This window comes from Mobula hypostoma, chromosome 12 (assembly GCF_963921235.1).
Source record: "Mobula hypostoma chromosome 12, sMobHyp1.1, whole genome shotgun sequence".
Taxonomy (NCBI): Eukaryota; Metazoa; Chordata; class Chondrichthyes; order Myliobatiformes; family Myliobatidae; genus Mobula; species Mobula hypostoma.
Window position 1 is genome coordinate 1,526,423 of NC_086108.1, and position 16,966 is coordinate 1,543,388.

General features: G+C 49.6%; 1 protein-coding gene across 3 annotated transcripts in view; it reads right to left on the bottom strand.

The window, feature by feature from the left end:
• LOC134355100 (transcription factor RelB-like) overlaps positions 1 to 16,966 on the bottom strand; it is a 71,644-nt gene that overhangs the window by 11,810 nt on the left and 42,868 nt on the right. For all 3 annotated transcript variants that reach the window (XM_063064839.1, XM_063064841.1, XM_063064840.1), the window contains 3 exons: positions 15,259 to 15,410; positions 8,823 to 8,914; positions 293 to 418 (listed from right to left, as the gene is read on the bottom strand). In XM_063064839.1, coding sequence (XP_062920909.1) covers positions 293 to 418; positions 8,823 to 8,914; positions 15,259 to 15,410 — 370 coding nt within the window. The remainder of the gene's footprint in view (positions 1 to 292; positions 419 to 8,822; positions 8,915 to 15,258; positions 15,411 to 16,966) is intronic.

A 16,966-nucleotide genomic window follows, 5' to 3' on the forward strand; every position in this document is an offset into this window, starting at 1 on the left:
GTGGGGGAGAGGGAGGGAGGGAGGGCAGAGAGGGAGAGGTAGTGTGAGGGAGGGAGGGCAGAGAGTGTGGCGGGAGAGAGGGTAGTGGGGGGGTGGGACAGATAGAGTACAGGGCTGCTCCGAGGGGGAGGGAGGGTGGTGGAGAAGGGACTGAGGGAGTGGGGATGCAGAGGGAGGGACTTCATGAAGGGTGGAGGGAGCGAGTGCAGTTATTGGTGCCAGGAGGGACTGGGCTGTGAATTGACCCCGGGACCAACACCGAGAACGAGAATGAGAGGCTGCAAGGACCTACTCTTGTCGTAAATGGGCTCGGAGAGGACAGGCGTCAGGGCAAAGTACGGCTCCTGGATGAAGGCCTGGAAGCAGAGGCGGACCACATTCATGTCGATGTCTTCCAGGTAGTTTAGGGAGTCACCAGCTGTCGGGGGAAAACAAAAACATTCAGAACTCCCATGTGTGGAAACTGGCACGTGGGCATCTCCACCAGGGCCAGAACACAGAAAAATGACAGAGTTGAGGACATAGCTCGAAATGCTACAGAAATCTGTTTCCTCTCCATGGTCTATAGTCTTCGCTGCCTCAATAAAGCAGGCAACGTAATCGAGGAGCCCAGCCACCTTGGACAATGTCTCTTCTCCCGTCCCACAAGGTAGAAGTCACAAAAGCCTGAAAGCACGTCCCACCAGGCTGAAGGATGGCTCCGACACTGCTGTTAGACAACTACTGAAGATCCCCTAGCATTATAAGATTGACTCTTAACCTCAATCTACATAGATTGTTTGATTTTACACCTCATTCTCTACCTACACTGCACTTTCTCTGTAGCCGTTACACTCTATACTACGTTACATTTTACTACCTCATGGGATGGTGGGGTGGAGATGCTTCTCCACCAACAGAGGTGCAAGGTGTTCCTTCTCTCTGCTAGCCTGCAGGTCACCCTTAGGTAAGGTGTAGCACCTGCTTTTGCAACCCCCACCCCCCCACCCCAGTCAGGGTCCCATGAAGCCATGGGAGCAGATGGTGCATATCACCAGGTTATGCCCCCACTGACACCAGACAGACAATCTCTGAAGAGTATTGCTAATGGCTGGGGTCAACCATCTCGTAAAGACGTTGCCCAGAAGAAGGCAATGGCAAACCACTTCTGTAGAAAAATTAGCCAAGAACAATCACGGTCATGGAAAGACCACGATCGCCCGTGTCATGTGACGCGGCACGTAATGATGATGATTCTACCTTAATGTACTGTGTAATGATTTATCTACATGAATAGGTTCAAAATACATTATCAAAGAATGTATGAATAAACAACCTTGAGGTTTGTCTGCTTACAGGCAGCCACAAAACAGGAAAACCGAAAGAACCCAATTAAAATAAAAGACAGACGCCCAATCCGCAGAGAAAGAAAAAAAACACAAATCATGCAAGCAGTGGAAGCAAGCGACAGCATTCTGAACCAGACCAGGACTGGATGCAGCTGCATTCCAGCAGTCAACGACAGCAGCCTGACTTAATCGTGCTCAGATGTAGCATGCATCAAACATGCTGGGAGAGATGACCACGTGCCTCCTGGACAACATCGTTGTCCTTGGGCCTGGTGGGACATGCTTTCAGACTTCTGCAGCTTCTGCCTGATGGGAGGGGAGAGGAGAGAGAGTGTCCTGGGTGGGTGGGGTCTTTGACTTTGTTGGCTGCTTTACCGAGACAACAGGAAGCGTAGACGGAGTTTAAGGTTGGGAGGGTGGATCTGTGATGTGCTGAGCTGTGTCTACAACTCAGCAGTTTATTTTGTAGAGTGCAGAGCAGTGCCGCACCAAGCCAATGTGCATCAAGAGCGGACACAGTCCATGGAGGTGAGGCTGCTGAGCTACAAAGCTGAAATCTAAGGGGGGGGGTCTAATACAAGGGTTCCCAACACCTACCATTAACCAAGAGGCTGTGGATCCCAAGGTGGGAACCCCTGATCTGATAAAGACCTCTAAAAGGAAGGGGAGCCCGTCCCAGTGGCTCACTTGACATCACAAGATGAAGTGGTGTGTCTGGTCTTTACGTATGACACAGAGCAGTCTGTGGTACTGTCTCACTGCTCACTGACCTGGGGTCAGTTCCGAGCTCTGGCTCTTGGCAAAATTTTCTACAGAAATGGTTTGCCATTGCCTTTTTCTGGGCAGTGTCCCCAGCCATTATCAATACTCTTCAGAGATTGTCTGTCTGGTGTCAGTGGTCGCATTACCAGTACTTGTGATCTGCACCAGCTGCTCATACGACCATCTCCCATGACTTCACATGACCCTGCTACACATTGCCCAAGGGTGACCTGCCGGCCAGCACCTTACACCTACCGTTTGGTAGGGACACATCTCCAGCCCACCACCCTGCAACATGGCGCGTAACAAACGAATGATGATGGAATAGCGGAGGAGATGATGGGACTAAAGGACTAATTCTGTTCCCATTTCTTACAGTCTCATCTCCGTTGCATATTCTCACTCCCACTATTAGGCACTCAATCCTGTCTGCTCCATCCATGCCTTTCAAAGTGAAAATTTCTATTGGGCCTCCCTTCAGCTTCTGCTCCAGAGAAAACATTAGTTTGCTCTGCCTCTCCTTCACATGTCCAATGTACCCTCTATTGTCAGAGATCCCCTTCTGAACCACAGGCTCCACGTCCTTCTTCCAACCCGGGGGGGGGGGGCAACCACAACTCCAGAGGCAGCCAGCCGGGTGTTTGTTTACATATTTATTTGTTGAGATACGGCACAGAACCGGCCCCTCCGGCCATTTGAGCCGCGTTGCCCAGCAATCCAAGCAACACACACAAAATGCTGCAGGAACTCGGCAGGCCAGGCAGCATCTACAGAAAAGAGCAAACAGTCGATGCTTTGGGCCGAGAACTTTCATCAGGACTGGAAAGGAAGGTGAGCAGTCAGAGCAAGAAGGTGGGGGGAGACAAGGAAGAAGTACAAGGTGGTAGGTGATAGGAGAAAGGGAGGGGGGAGGGGCAGAAATTGTGATGGGGAGGGGGAGAAACTGGGGGAGGGGGTGAAACTGAGGGGGGAGAAACTGTAGGGGGGAGGGGGAGAAACTGTGAGGGGGAAGGGGTGAAACAGTGAGGGGGGAGGGGTGTAGAAAAGAGCTGGGAAGTTGATCGGTGCCCCCAACAATCCCCCAGTTTAATCCGAGCTTAATCACGGGACAATTTATATGACCAGTTAACCTCCCAACTGATGTGTCTTTGGACTGTGGAGGAAACCCACGCAGTCACGGAGAGAACGTACAAACTCCTTACAGGCAGCGTTGGGAATTGAACCCGGGTCACTGGTACTGTAAAGCATTCTGCTAATTACTCAACCACCTGCCGCTCTTTATAGTGTTCTACAACATAACTTCCTGACTCCCAAATGACCAAGGCAAGCATATTGTAGATAATGGACGTTCCTGAGAGTGGTCTCAGGAATGACAGGGTTAGTGAATGAGGAGCATTTGATGGCTCTGGGCCTGTAGTCACTGGAGGTGAGAAAAAAAAATGGGGGCGGGGGATCTTATTGAAATCTCTCAAATACTGAATGAGACAGATGTACAGGTAGATAGAGTGGACATGGAGAGGACGTTTCCTGTAGAGTGGGAATCTAGCACTGGAGAATACAAGGACATTCCTTTAGAACAGGGATGAGGAGGAATTTCTTTACCCGGAGGGTGGTAAATCTGTAGAATTTGTTGCCACAGATGGCTGCGGAGGCCAAGTCTTTGGGTTTATTTTAAGTGGAGGTTGATGGGCTCTTGATTAGTCAGGGCATCAAAGGTTATGGGGAGAAGGCAGGAGAATGGGGTTGAGGGGAAGCATACATCAGCCATGATGGAGTGGTGGAGAACAGTACCCACCCAAGACATCAGGGGCAAAACAAGTGGGCTGAAGTGATGGAGTGTGTGGGACTTCCCCATATCCCCCACCTTGCCCCACAAACTGAGATGTTCCTGAGATGCTATCTCTGATACCAGGGCTTGCATTGTGCTGTGACTCATTTTAAGTCACTGGTTTCTAAACAGACATTAGCACTTCCGCTGAGGGAAACTTTCTTGCTTTGAGTACAGTTGGCTATCTTTCTAGTTTCACTTTAGCACAGACAGAGTGCAGGAAGTCTGAGCAACAAATCACAGGAAGGTTGTTATACCACTTTGTAGCTCAGAAACATGTTCTCCAGCACTCTGGCAACACACAAAAGCATTGCAGGAACTCATCAGGGAAGTGCATAGTCGAGCTTTGGGTGGAGACCTTTAATGTCTCCAACGTCCTGCCTGACACTGCAGTTACCTGCAGCCTCTTGCCTCCCTCTTCAGCCTCAAGCTCTGCTCCATAGCTGTTCCCAGATTAGACACGTTAATAGCTCTACCTGCTTGTTAATGCAAATATCTAATCAGCCAGTCACGTGGTAGCAACTCAATACATGACAGCATGTCAACATGGCCAACGGGTTCAGCCCAAACATCAGAATGGGGAAGAAATGTGATCTAAGTTTGACCATGGAATGATTGCTGGTACCAGATGGGGTGGTTTGAGTATCTCAGAAACTGTTGACCTCCTGGGATTTCTGAGAGAGACACACAGTTGGGGAGGGGGGAGATCTGGTGAGAGATAGGGCTTGGGGGAGATCCAGAGAGAGACTGGGGGGGAGGGGGGAGGGAGCGAGGTTCGGAGAGAGACTGGGGGGGGGAGGGGAAGGTGAGGGAGTGAGATCTGGAGGGAGACGGGGGTGAGGTGAGGGAGTGAGATCTGGAGGGAGACTGGGGGGGTGGGGAAGGTGAGGTCTGGAGGGAGACTGGGGGGGTGGGGGGTGAGGTCTGGAGGGAGACTGGGGGGTGGGGGTGAGTTCTGGAGGGAGACTGGGGGGGTGGGGGTGAGGTCTGGAGGGAGACTGGGGGGTGGGGAAGGTGAGGGAGTGAGGTCTGGTTGAGACTGGGGGGGTGGGGAAGGTGAGGGAGTGAGATCTGGAGGGAGACTGGGGGGGTGGGGAAGGTGAGGGAGTGAGGGAGACTGGGGGGTGGGGAAGGTGAGGGAGTGTGGTCTGGAGGGAGATGGGGGTGAGGTGAGGGAGTGAGGTCTGGAGAGAGACTGAGGGGGTGGGGGGTGTGGTCTGGAGGGAGACTGGGGGGTGGGGAGTGAGGTCTGGAGGGAGACTGGGGGGTGAGGTGAGGGAGTGAGGTCTGGAGAGAGACTGGGGGGTGGGGGGTGTGGTCTGGAGGGAGACTGGGGGGGTGGGGAGTGAGGTCTGGAGGGAGACTGGGGGGTGGGGAGTGAAGTCTGGAGAGAGACTGGGGGCGTGGGGGGTGAGGTCTGGAGGGAGACTGGGGGGGTGGGGGGTGAGGTCTGGAGGGAGACTGGGGAGTGGGGAGTGAAGTCTGGAGAGAGACTGGGGGGGTGGGGGGTGAGGTCTGGAGGGAGACTTGGGGGGTGGGGGGTGAGGTCTGGAGGGAGACTGGGGGGGTGGGGAGTGAAGTCTGGAGAGAGACTGGGGGGGTGGGGGGTGTGGTCTGGAGGGAGACTGGGGGGGTGGGGGTGAGGTCTGGAGGGAGACTGGGGGGTGAGGTGAGGGAGTGAGGTCTGGAGGGAGACTGGGGGGGTGGGGGGTGAGGCCTGGAGGGAGACTGGGGGGGTGAGGGAGTGAGGTCTGGAGAGAGACTGGGGGGTGAGGTGAGGTCAGGAGGGACACTGGGGGGGTGGGGGGTGAGGTCTGGAGAGAGACTGGGGGGTGAGGTGAGGGAGTGAGGTCAGGAGGGACACTGGGGGGTGGGGGGTGAGGTCTGGAGGGAGACTGGGGGGTGAGGTGAGGGAGTGAGGTCTGGAGGGAGACTGGGGGGGTGGGGGGTGAGGTCTGGAGACAGACTGGGGGGGTGGGGGGTGAGGTCTGGAGGGAGATGGGGGGGTGAGGTCTGGAGGGAGACGGGGGGGGTGAGGTGAGGGAGTGAGGTCTGGAGAGAGACTGGAGGGGTGGTGGGTGAGGTCTGGTGGGAGACTGGGGGGGTGGGGAGTGAGGTCTGGAGGGAGACTGGGGGGGTGGGGGCTGAGGTCTGGAGAGAGACTGGAGGGGTGGTGGGTGGGGTCTGGTGGGAGACTGGGGGGTGAGGTGAGAGAGTGAGGTCTGGAGGGCGACTGGGGGGGTGGGGGGTGAGGTCTGGAGGGAGACTGGGGGGTGGGGGGTGAGGTCTGGAGAGAGACTGGGGGTGAGGTGAGGGGGTGAGGTCTGGAGGGAGACTGGGGGGTGAGGTGAGGGAGTGAGGTCTGGAGGGAGACTGGGGGGTGAGGTGAGGGAGTGAGGTCTGGAGGGAGACTGGGGGGTGGGGGGTGATGTCTGGAGACAGACTGGGGGGATGAGGTGAGGGGGTGAGGTCTGGAGGGAGACTGGAGGGTGGGGGGTGAGGTCTGGAGGGATCTGGAGGGTGGGGGGTGAGGTCTGGAGACAGACTGGGGAGGTGGGGAGTTGAGGCTCTGCAGTGGTTTGACCAGTCATTTCTTGTGGGGATTTTTCTCCCAGCAGAGGTGAGACTTGACTATCCGGTGAGGACAGGCAGCAAATCATCTGCAACTCGTTGCAGAGGAATTTCCTGTTTGTGTGCGCCCTGCTCTCGCCATGGTGTTCCTGGGGGCTTTGGCTCGCAGCCACGGCCTATTGGAGAGGCTTTGTGGTCTCGGAGCCGTTAAATTTAACTCTCTATCTTTGTCACATGGCAACAGAAACCGTTAGAAACCGAAAACAAGTGCGGCCACCTGGCTCCAAATCACAAGAGTATTTGCATGCTTTGTTTTATATAAAGTCAAGCTTCAGATGCATAGCGGGAGATGACAAAAAAAAATTGGAAAATCCCCAGGAATCTGATTCCTGTGAAACACTTGTCAGAAACGCAGAATTCTTACTATTGCCATTTCATCTGTTGCTTAAGGTGTCCAGTCTCTCTGATGGTGGTATACTGTGGCTCAGGGTTTCATATCTGCAGAATGCACTCGTCTGCTCTACACTTTCTTACAATTTATGGTTTTTTTAAAAAAAGTATGCGTTGTATTGTACTGCTACCGCAGACAACCAATTTCACTAGATACGCCATAGGATATAGCAGCAAAATTAGGCCATTTGGCCCATTGAGTCTGCTCTGCCATTTCATCATGGCTAATCCAATTTTCCCCTTAGTCCCAATCTCCTGCTTTCTCCCTGTATTCCTTCATGCCCAGACCAATCAAGAATCTTATCAACCTCGGCCTTAAATATACATAATGACTTGGCCTCCACACCTGCCTGTAGCAAAGAATTCCACAGATAAACCACTCTCTGGCTAAAGAAATTCTTCATCTCCATTCTAAAAGGACACCCCTCTATTCTGAGGCTGTGTCCTCTAGGCTTAGACTTTCCTACCATGGATAACGTCCTCTCCACATCCACTCTATGAAGGCCATCCACCATTCGATAGGTTTCACTCACACGCCACCCCTGCTGGGATACATACCCTGGTCCCTTAGTAGAAGGAATAAAGATGTTGACTCTTCTAAGTGGGGAGAAAATTCTGAAAGATTGGTGCAAAGGAACTTGGGAGTTCTCATGCAAGATTCCCTGAAGGTTAACTCGCAGGTTGAGTCAGCACTGAGGAAGACAAATGCGATGTCAACATTTGTTTTGAGAGGACTAGAATACAAAAGCAAGGATGTAATACCAAAGCATTGGTCAGACTGCATGGAGTAGTGTGAGAAGCTTCGGGCTCCTTATCTAAGAAAATATGTTCTGGCATTGGAGAGGGTGCAGAGATTGTTCACGAGAATGATTCTGGGAATGAATGAAGAGTGTTTGATGGCTCTGGCCCTGTTCAGAGGGGGAATCTCATTGACACCGAATGGATATTGAAAGGCCTCAACAGAGTGGATGTGAGGAAGATAGTGGAGGAGTCTACGACCAGAGGACACAACCTCAAAATAGAGAGATGTCCATTTAGAATGGAGATGAGGAGTTTCTTTAGCCAGAGGGTGATGAATCTGTGGAATTCATTACTACGGATGCTGTGGAGGCCAGGCCATTGGGTCTATATAAAGTGGAGGTTGATAGGGCATGAAAGGTTATAGGGAAAAGGCAGGAGAATGGGGTTGAGTAGGAAAATAAATCAGCCATGATGGAATGGTGGAGCAGACTTGATGGGCCAAATGGCCTAATTCTGCTCCTCTAACTTTTGGTCCATCAAGGCTGATTCAGTGTCTTGGAAGGACAACAGTGGTTCGATTTACTGGCTTAACCACACCTTTCACAAACCTACCAAGTCCTGATGAAGGATCTCGGATCAGAACTGCAGCTGTTATTCCCCTTCATAGACGCTGCCTGACCTGCTGAGTTTCTACAGTACGCTGTGTGTATTCCTCGGATTTTCAGCAGCTGCAGAATCTCGTGTTTAAACCTAGCACAGGATCGCATTTCCAGTCCCTGCTGTGACAGAGAGTGTGGCAGTGGGGTGAGGTGGAGAGAGAGGGAGGAGGGGTATAGAGTGGTGGCAGAGATAGGGAGGGGGAGAGAGAGTGATGGTGGAGAGAGAGAGAAAGACCCTCCTCAAAGGAGACAATCTGTGGGTTTTACCAACCTGAAATATGAACCACGTCTCTTATTGAATTGATTGCATTCTCCTCATTCAGAAATTCTGAAGTATTTCACTTTGAATGAGCAGATTGCCCTCACTTTCACATTCTTAAGAAAAAGATCCAGCTGCTACCTTTGCTAAGAAACAGCTTCTCAACCTTTTAACTCGGCCCGGGAACGCACAGCGCAGCCTTACTGCTCCAAACACCACCTTACCATTGAAAGGGTCGATCCCAAGTTTCAGCCGATGCTCGATGGCCTTTGTGACTTCTTTTTTCTTCACGCACTGAATGCCAAGGTTAGCGAAGCTGGAATTGAGGAAAGAAAGGATTCATTTACATCATGTGGGAACTGCTGTTCAAACATAGAACAGTACAGCACAATACAGACCCTTTGGTCCACGATGTTGTACTGACCTTTTAACCTACTGCAAGATCAACTAACCCTTCCCTCCTTCATAACCCTCCACTTTTCTATCATCCCTCTGCCTATCTAAGAGTCCCTCGAATGTCCCTAATGTACCTGCCTCGACCACTGGTCCTGGCAGAGCGTTCATGCACCCACTCTCTGTGTGTAGAAGAAAAGGGGCAGGGTGGCACAACACTGTACAGTACAAGTGACCCAGGTTCAATTCCCGTCACTGCCTGTAAGCGGTTAGTACAGTCTCCCCGTGACCGTGTGGGATTCCTCCCGGTGCTCCAGTTTCTTCCCACAGTCCGATGACCTACCAGTAACGAGGCTGACTGGTCATTGTCCCATGATTAGGCCAGGGTTAAGTCGAGGGGTTGCTGGGTGACAGAGTGTGAAGGGCCTACTCCACACTGTAACTCAATAAACAAATATCCATCTCTGAAACTCTCCACAGTGCCAGCATTTATTAATTGTCTTTATCCTCTCAGGGCATGGCTTCACAATATACGACAGACTGGGATCTGCTTCTCGAGCGGAGAATAAGGAAGCAGGACTGGTATACAAAAGATGATGCACTGCAACACAAGCACAATGCTGGAGGAACTCAGCAGGTCAGGCAGCATCTATAGAAATGAATAACGAGTCAACATTTCGGGCCGAGACCCTTCTTTGGGACTGAAAAGATAGGGGAAGACTACAGAATAACAAGTTGGAAGGTGATGGGTGAAGCCAGGTGGGTGGGAAAGGTCAAGGGCTGGAGAGGAAGCAATCTGACAGGAGCGGAGAGTGGACCATTGGAAAAAGGGAAGGAGGAGACGCAGGAGGAGCTGATAGGCAGGTGGGGAGAGATAAGAGCCCAGAGGAAGAGTGGAAGGAGGAGTGGGGGAATTTTCTTACCGGAAGGAGAAATGGTTATTCATGCCATCAGGTCGGAGGCTACCCAGACGGAATACAAGGCGTTGCTGGTCCACTCTGAGGGTAGCCTCACCTTGGCACGAGAGGCAGCCTTGGATGGACACATTGGAATGGGAAAGGGAATTGGTATTAAAGTGTTTGACCATCGGGAAATCCCGCCTCTGTTGGATGTAGTGGAGGAGCTTGACAAAGCAATCCCCCCATTTATGATGGGTCTCACCGGCTGCATTGGAAGCACCCGATCTACTGTTGAGGGTTTATAATCAGAAGCAGATTCATAATCACTGCCAGAGGTTGCGAAATTTGAGGTTTTGTGGCAGCAGTACAATGCAATACATAAAAATTACAGTCAAATGTATATTAAAAATGTGTAAAAAGAAAGCAAAACAGCAAGACAGCAAGATAGAGTTCACGGACTGTTCACAGATCTGACGGCAAAGGGGGAGAGGCTGTTCCTGAATCATTGAGTGTGTGTCTTCAGGCTTCTGGACCTCCTTCCTGACGGTAACAATAAGAACAAGACATGATGGGGGTCCTTAACGATGGATGCCTTTTGAAGATGCCCTCGATGTCCTGGATGTTGTGGAGACTAGTGACTATGATGGGCCTGGCTGAGTTTAAAACTTTCTGCAGTTTTTTTCCCGATTCTGTACGTATCAGACTTACTGAGGCGTACAGGAATGAGACTGATCAGCTGGTTGACTGGTGTTGCAAAACAACCTTGCACTCAATGTCAGTAAGACCAAGGAATTGATTCTGGACTTCAGGAAAAGGATGTCAAGGGAACACACAGCAGTCCTCATGGAGGGATCAGAAGTGGAAAGGGTGAGCAGTTTCAAGTTTAAATCTAACCTAGGCCTGATGTAATTACAAAGAGTGCATGACAGTAGCTATATTTCATTAGGAGTTTGAGGAGATTTGGTATGTCACCAAAATCTCTTGCAAATTTCTACAGATGTACCATGGACAGCATCCTACCTTCAAATCTTTCAGTTTCCCTAGAACCGAGTAATTTCCTAGTAATGGCAAGTTCCCACACTTATGCCCCCCTAACACCCTTGAACTTCCAGCATACTGTTAGTGGCTTGCACTGTGAAGACTGGTGCAAAATACTTATGCAGTTCATCCGCCATTTCCTTGTCCCTCATTACTACCTCTCTGGCATCATTTTCCATTGGGCTGATATCTAACTTTTGGTATCCTCTTTAATATTATTGGCTATTATTCTAACTGGCTGCATTACCAGATGGATTCAACGTTCTGCTCCTTAGATCTTATATCATCTCTCACTATCACCCTGACCTCATCCTTAACTAAGAGTGCTACCCCACCTCCCTTACCTTCCTGCCTATCCTTCTGTATCACCTGATATCCTTGGATATTTAATTCCCAATCCTCTCCACCCTGCAAACACGTTTCTGTAATGGCCACTAAATCATACCCCTTGTACTGATTTGTACCATGAGTTTACTGACCTTGTTTTGAATACTATTGGCATTCAGATAAAGTGCTCTTACACTCATTGTGCTTTTAAAATCTAGTAGCCTTTGTCTATTTGCACTTGACTTTTCTCCACTCCACCCTTGCTTTTCTCTTTTTTAACTTTTGCGTTTATCTTTATCCACACTTTTCTCTTTTACTTTATCCATACTTCTCCGATCTGCTGAACCCACTCCCCTGCTATTTAGTTTAAAACTCTATCCATAGCCCGAGTTATGTGGTTCGCCAGGATCCAGGTCCCATCACGGTTACGGTGGAGCCTGTCCCATTGGTACAGCTCCGTCCTTCCCCAATACTGGTGCCAGTTTACCACAAATTCAAACCCACTTCTCCCACATCAATCCTTGAGATACACACTTAGCTCTCTAAATTTCTTGACACTATGCCAATTAGCAACACTTTGTATTCTGTCTGGGCAGCCTCCAACATGATGGCATGAATATCGATTTCTCCTTCTAGTAAAAAAAAACTCCCCCTCCTCTTTTCCTCTATTCCCTACTCTGACCTTTTACTTCTTCTTGCCTCCCGATTACTTCCCCCAGGGGTCCCCTCCCCTCTCTCCCTTTCTCCTATTGTCCACTCCTCTATCAAGCAACACACATCAAAGTTGCTGGTGAACGCAGCAGGCCAGGCAGCATCTCTAGGAAGAGGTGCAGTCGACGTTTCAGGCCAAGACCCTTCGTCAGGACTAACTGAAGGAAGAGTTAGTAAGAGATTTGAAAGTTGGAGGGGGAGGGGGAGATCCAGAATGATAGGAGAAGACAGGAGGGGGAGGGATGGAGCCAAGAGCTGGACAGGTGATTGGCAAAAGGGTGAGACTGAGTCAAAATGTGCTCGAAAAGTTGAAGAGCCGAAGAAATTACAGATGGGGAGCAGTGAGAGATGGTTTCACTGAACTCCCGTGGAAGAGAAGATTTAAACTTCTTCAGTGTAGGCATCACGGAAGAGGCTTCGCTGCGTTCACCAGCAAATTTGATGTGTGTTGCTTGAATTTCCAGCATCTGCAGACTTCCTCGTGTTTACACTCTACTATCAAATTCCTTCTTCTCCAGCCCTCGACCTTTCCCACCCACCTAGCTTCACCTATCACCTTCCAGCCAGCCTTCTTCACCTTCCCCCCATCTTTTTATTCTGGGGCCTCCCTCCTCCCTTTCCAGTCCCGATGAAGGGTCTTGGCCCAAAACAGCGACCACCTATTCATTTCCATAGGTGCTGCCTGACCTGCTGAGTTCCTCCAACATTTTGTGTGTGCTGCTCTGGATTTCCAGCATCTACAAGATTTCTCGTGTTTATGAAATGGTTTTTTTCCTCTGTTCCTCATTACACGCGACACAAATAAACAAATGACCAATCAGTAAGAGGAGCATCACCAGAGAAGCCTGCAGCCGGATGGCATGAACATCAATTCCTCTGACCTCTGGTAACAATGCACAACAAAGATTTTGCTTCCTAAATACTTTTGGTTGTATCATATGGATCTTGGGCTGCTGATCATGAAAATCACCATGAAATTTCCCCATCACACACCATTTAAAAAAAAAATCACATACATTTGTTATTTCAATTCATAATTCAAGTCTATTAAAATGTTACCCACAATGCAAGCTGAAACCATTAAATACAACATGTCACTAAAGATTCATTTTCTGCATTCCCATTTAGACTTCTTCCCCGCAAATCTTGGCACTGTCAGTGACGAGCATGGTGAAAGGTTTCACCAGGACATTGCGGTCATGGAGAAACTGTATCAGGGCAACTGGAATCCGTCAGTGCTGGCTGATTATTGTTGGACACTTGAGCGAGAAGCCTCAAACACTGAGTACAAATGAAAATCATCAACGAAACATTTTTAGCTGAGTTGAACTTTTGACAAGCATCAGCACTGTTATGTGATTAAACGCATTATATTTAGCTTCTTGTTTTTCCGAATTCCTATGTGATACAAGTAGTCTGAAATTATTTTTGTGCTCAGCTTCAAGCAGTCTTTCATAAACATAACAAAAAAATTCAGAGGAAGCAACACTTCCAAAAAAATTTGTTGTCCAGTGTAATCAGTCTCCCCTACTCTCTCTCAGAAGGCTTTACAGCACCAACAATCACGATTCAATGCCGCCACTGACTGGAAGGAGTTTGCAGGTCCTCCCACTGATCACACAGATCTCCTCCAGGTGCTCCATTTCCTCCCACACTCATGGGTCTGGTTTGTAAGTTCTGGGAATGCTATGTTGGCGCCTGAAGCTTGGCGACACTTGTGGGCTGCCCCCAGCTCATCCTCAGACTGTTGGTCATTGATGGAAATGATTCATTTCACTGTATGCTTCAATGTTCTGAGGTGCAAATGACAAAGAAAGCTAATCTAATCTTCTCCAGTCTCCATTCTGGATCCTCTCTCACCCCTTCTCTTCTGCTCAGCTGCCTATCACCTCCCTCTGGTTTCCCTCCTCCTTCCCTTTCTCCCACTGGCCACTCTCCTCCGTCAAATCCCTCCTCCTTGCCCTCTTCCAGCAATCCCCTCCCAGCTGCTCACTTCATTCCCTGCCTCACCCACCCACCTTCCTTCTCACATGCTCTCACCTGCCAACTTGTAGTCCTTCCCTCCTCCCACATTCTTAACATGGCTTCATTTTGTTCCCTCCCTGTCCTGATGAAGTGTCTTTGCCTGACAATTCAACTGTTTATTCCCCTCCATAGATGCCGTCTGATCACCTGAGTTTGGGTGTGTTGCTCAAGACTTCAAGCACCTGCAGAATCTCTGGTGTTTGCCAATGGAAGTCAGGCTTTTTCCAGTAAGGTTGCGCGGGATTACAACCAGAGGTCATGGGTTAAGGACGAAAGGTGAAGAGTTTATGGGGAATATGAGGGGAAACTTCTTCACTCAGAGGGTGGTGAGAGTGTGGAATAAGCTGCCATCACAAGTGGTGCATGTGAGCTCCATTCCAACATTTAAGAGAAGTCTGGATAGGTATACGGATGGTAGGGGTATGGAGGGCTATTGTCCAGGTGCAGGTCGATGGGAGTAGGTTGTTTAAATAGTTCAGCACAGACTAGATGGGCCGAAGGACCTGGTTCAGTGATATACTTTTCTAAATCTTTCAATGAACAGCCTATTATGTTAGTCATTTACCTCAATAAAACCCTGGCACTTGTTCCCAGAAACTAAATGAAACGTATACTATACACTCTGTAGCCATTTTATTAGCTACCTCCTGTACCTAATAAAGTAGCCACGGAGTGTATGTTCGTGGTCTTCTGCTGCTTAGCCCATCCACTTCAAGTTTCAACAATTTGTGTGTTCAGAGATGCTCTTCTGCACACCGCTGTTTTAACACATGGTGTTTGAGTTCCTGTCACCTTGAACCAGTCTGGCCATTCTCCACTGACCACTCTCATTAACAAGGTGTTTTCACCCACTGAATAATTTTTATTTCTTGCACCATTCTCTGTAAACTCTAGAGGCTGTTATGCATGAAAATCCCCGGAAATCAGCAGTTTCTGAGACACTCAACCACCCCGTCAGACACCAACAATCATTTCAAGGTTAGATATTTTTTTCCCACTTTCTGATATTTGGCCTGAACAACAACCGAACCTCTTGACCATGTCCGCGTGCTTTTATGCACTGAGTTGCTGCCACATGATTGGCTGATTGGACATTTGCATTAACGAGCTGGTGTACAAAGATACCTAGTAAAGTGGCCACTGAGTGTACAGTGCGTTGCCATGGTGAACAACCCACTATACAAACAGGCCACCAGTCATGGGGTGGTCGGAGTCAGGAAGAACAGATATCATTCTCCACCCTGCAGAACCCAGGTCCCTTTCTCACCTGGCTTTCATATTGCACTTGGGGCTGACGGTCACTTCACAGATGCCATTCTGACAGTCCTTCCCCACCAGGCTGTGTGGGTGGGGCTTGTAGGGCTCATCCTTGGTTACCAGTGAGATGATCACCTTGACTTCACCTTGCCAGTTCTGGATCTGGATGGGGGGGGGAGGAGGGGGAGAAGAAGACACCGATCACCAACGGCCATTTTTCTTAGAGCTGACCTCAAGATCCAACTCAAGCAGATGCACTGTCATGAAATTTGTTGTTTTGTGGTAACGGTACAGTGCGGACATGAAAACCAATAAATAAATCATAGTGTTGGAAAAAAAACTTGGAAAATGTGTAGCTGGGGTGACATAGCCGTTTCGCCTGGCAAACTTCCTGCACTGTGGGCTGGAATTTCGGCTCATAAGCTATCAGGCTCTTGAACCAAAGGGGATAACTTTACTTGCCCCCTCATCGAAATGTTCCCATAATTAATGGACTCACATTTAAAGACTCTCCATCTCATGTTCTCAATATCCATTGCTTATTTATAATTATTGTTGTTTCAACTTTTTGTATTGGCACAGCTTGTTGTCTTCTGCATGCTGGCCAAAACCCTAGTTGAGCGGTTGTTCATTAACTGTGTTACGGTTATTATTCTATACATTTATTGGTACAAGAGAGTAGACACTGCCAGCCCTACGAGCCACATTACCACAGCAGCCCCGAACCCAATTACAGTACAATTTACAGTGATTAGGGGTCCCGTGTGAGCCCGTAGGTCAATCCCATGACTGGCATCCTGGGACAAAGTCTGCGAGTCCAAGAATCCAGGGACAAGGACTGGAGGTCCAGGATTCGGGGTCCATGCATGCCTATAAGTCAAGGCCCGTAGGTCAAACCCACGATCGGTGTCCTGAGCTGAAGTCTACATGTCTGACACCCCAGGGACAAGGACTGGAGGCCCAGAGGCAGCCTGTCTGGTTGTGGGAAGAATGGGGGGGACGGGAAAGAGCCTGCACTACCGCTGTTTTGTTTTTGCTGAGTGTGCTGCTCTGCTGAACATCGTGAGTATGCCATGTTGGCGTCGGAATGTGCGACAACAAGACCAAGGAGCTGATTATTGACTTCAGGAGAAGAGAACCAGAGGGAGACGGTTAGCAACTTTAAATTCCTCAGAGTTATTACTTGAGAAGACCTGCACACAAGTGTAATTACAAAAAAAGCACAGTAGCACTTCTACTTCCTTAGGAGTTCGCAAAGATTCGGTGTGACATCTAAAACTTTGACAAGTCTCTACAGAAGTGGAAGATCCTACAAAACAAAACAGTGAATAGGGCCCAGTCCATCACAGGTAAATACCTCCCCACCACTGAGCACATCTACATAAAATGATGTCGCAGGAAAGCAGCATCCACCATCAGGGATCTCTACCACCCAGGACACGCTCTCTTCTCGCTGCTGCCATCAGGAAGGAGGCAAAGGAGTCTCAGGACTCACACCACCAGGTTCAGGAACCTGAAACCCACATTGTCCCATTTTCTGACATTGGTCAATGGATAAATATTGGAAGGACAATGGAGATGAAACTTGTTCCTTAACATCCACTTGAGGAAACACACAGGGGCTCAATCCGAAAGAATGCATCTCTGGTGCGGCAGCGCTCCCTCAGGAATCCACTGTCTGTAACAGCCGGGACCGCTGAGCCCGTATTGCCGGAGTG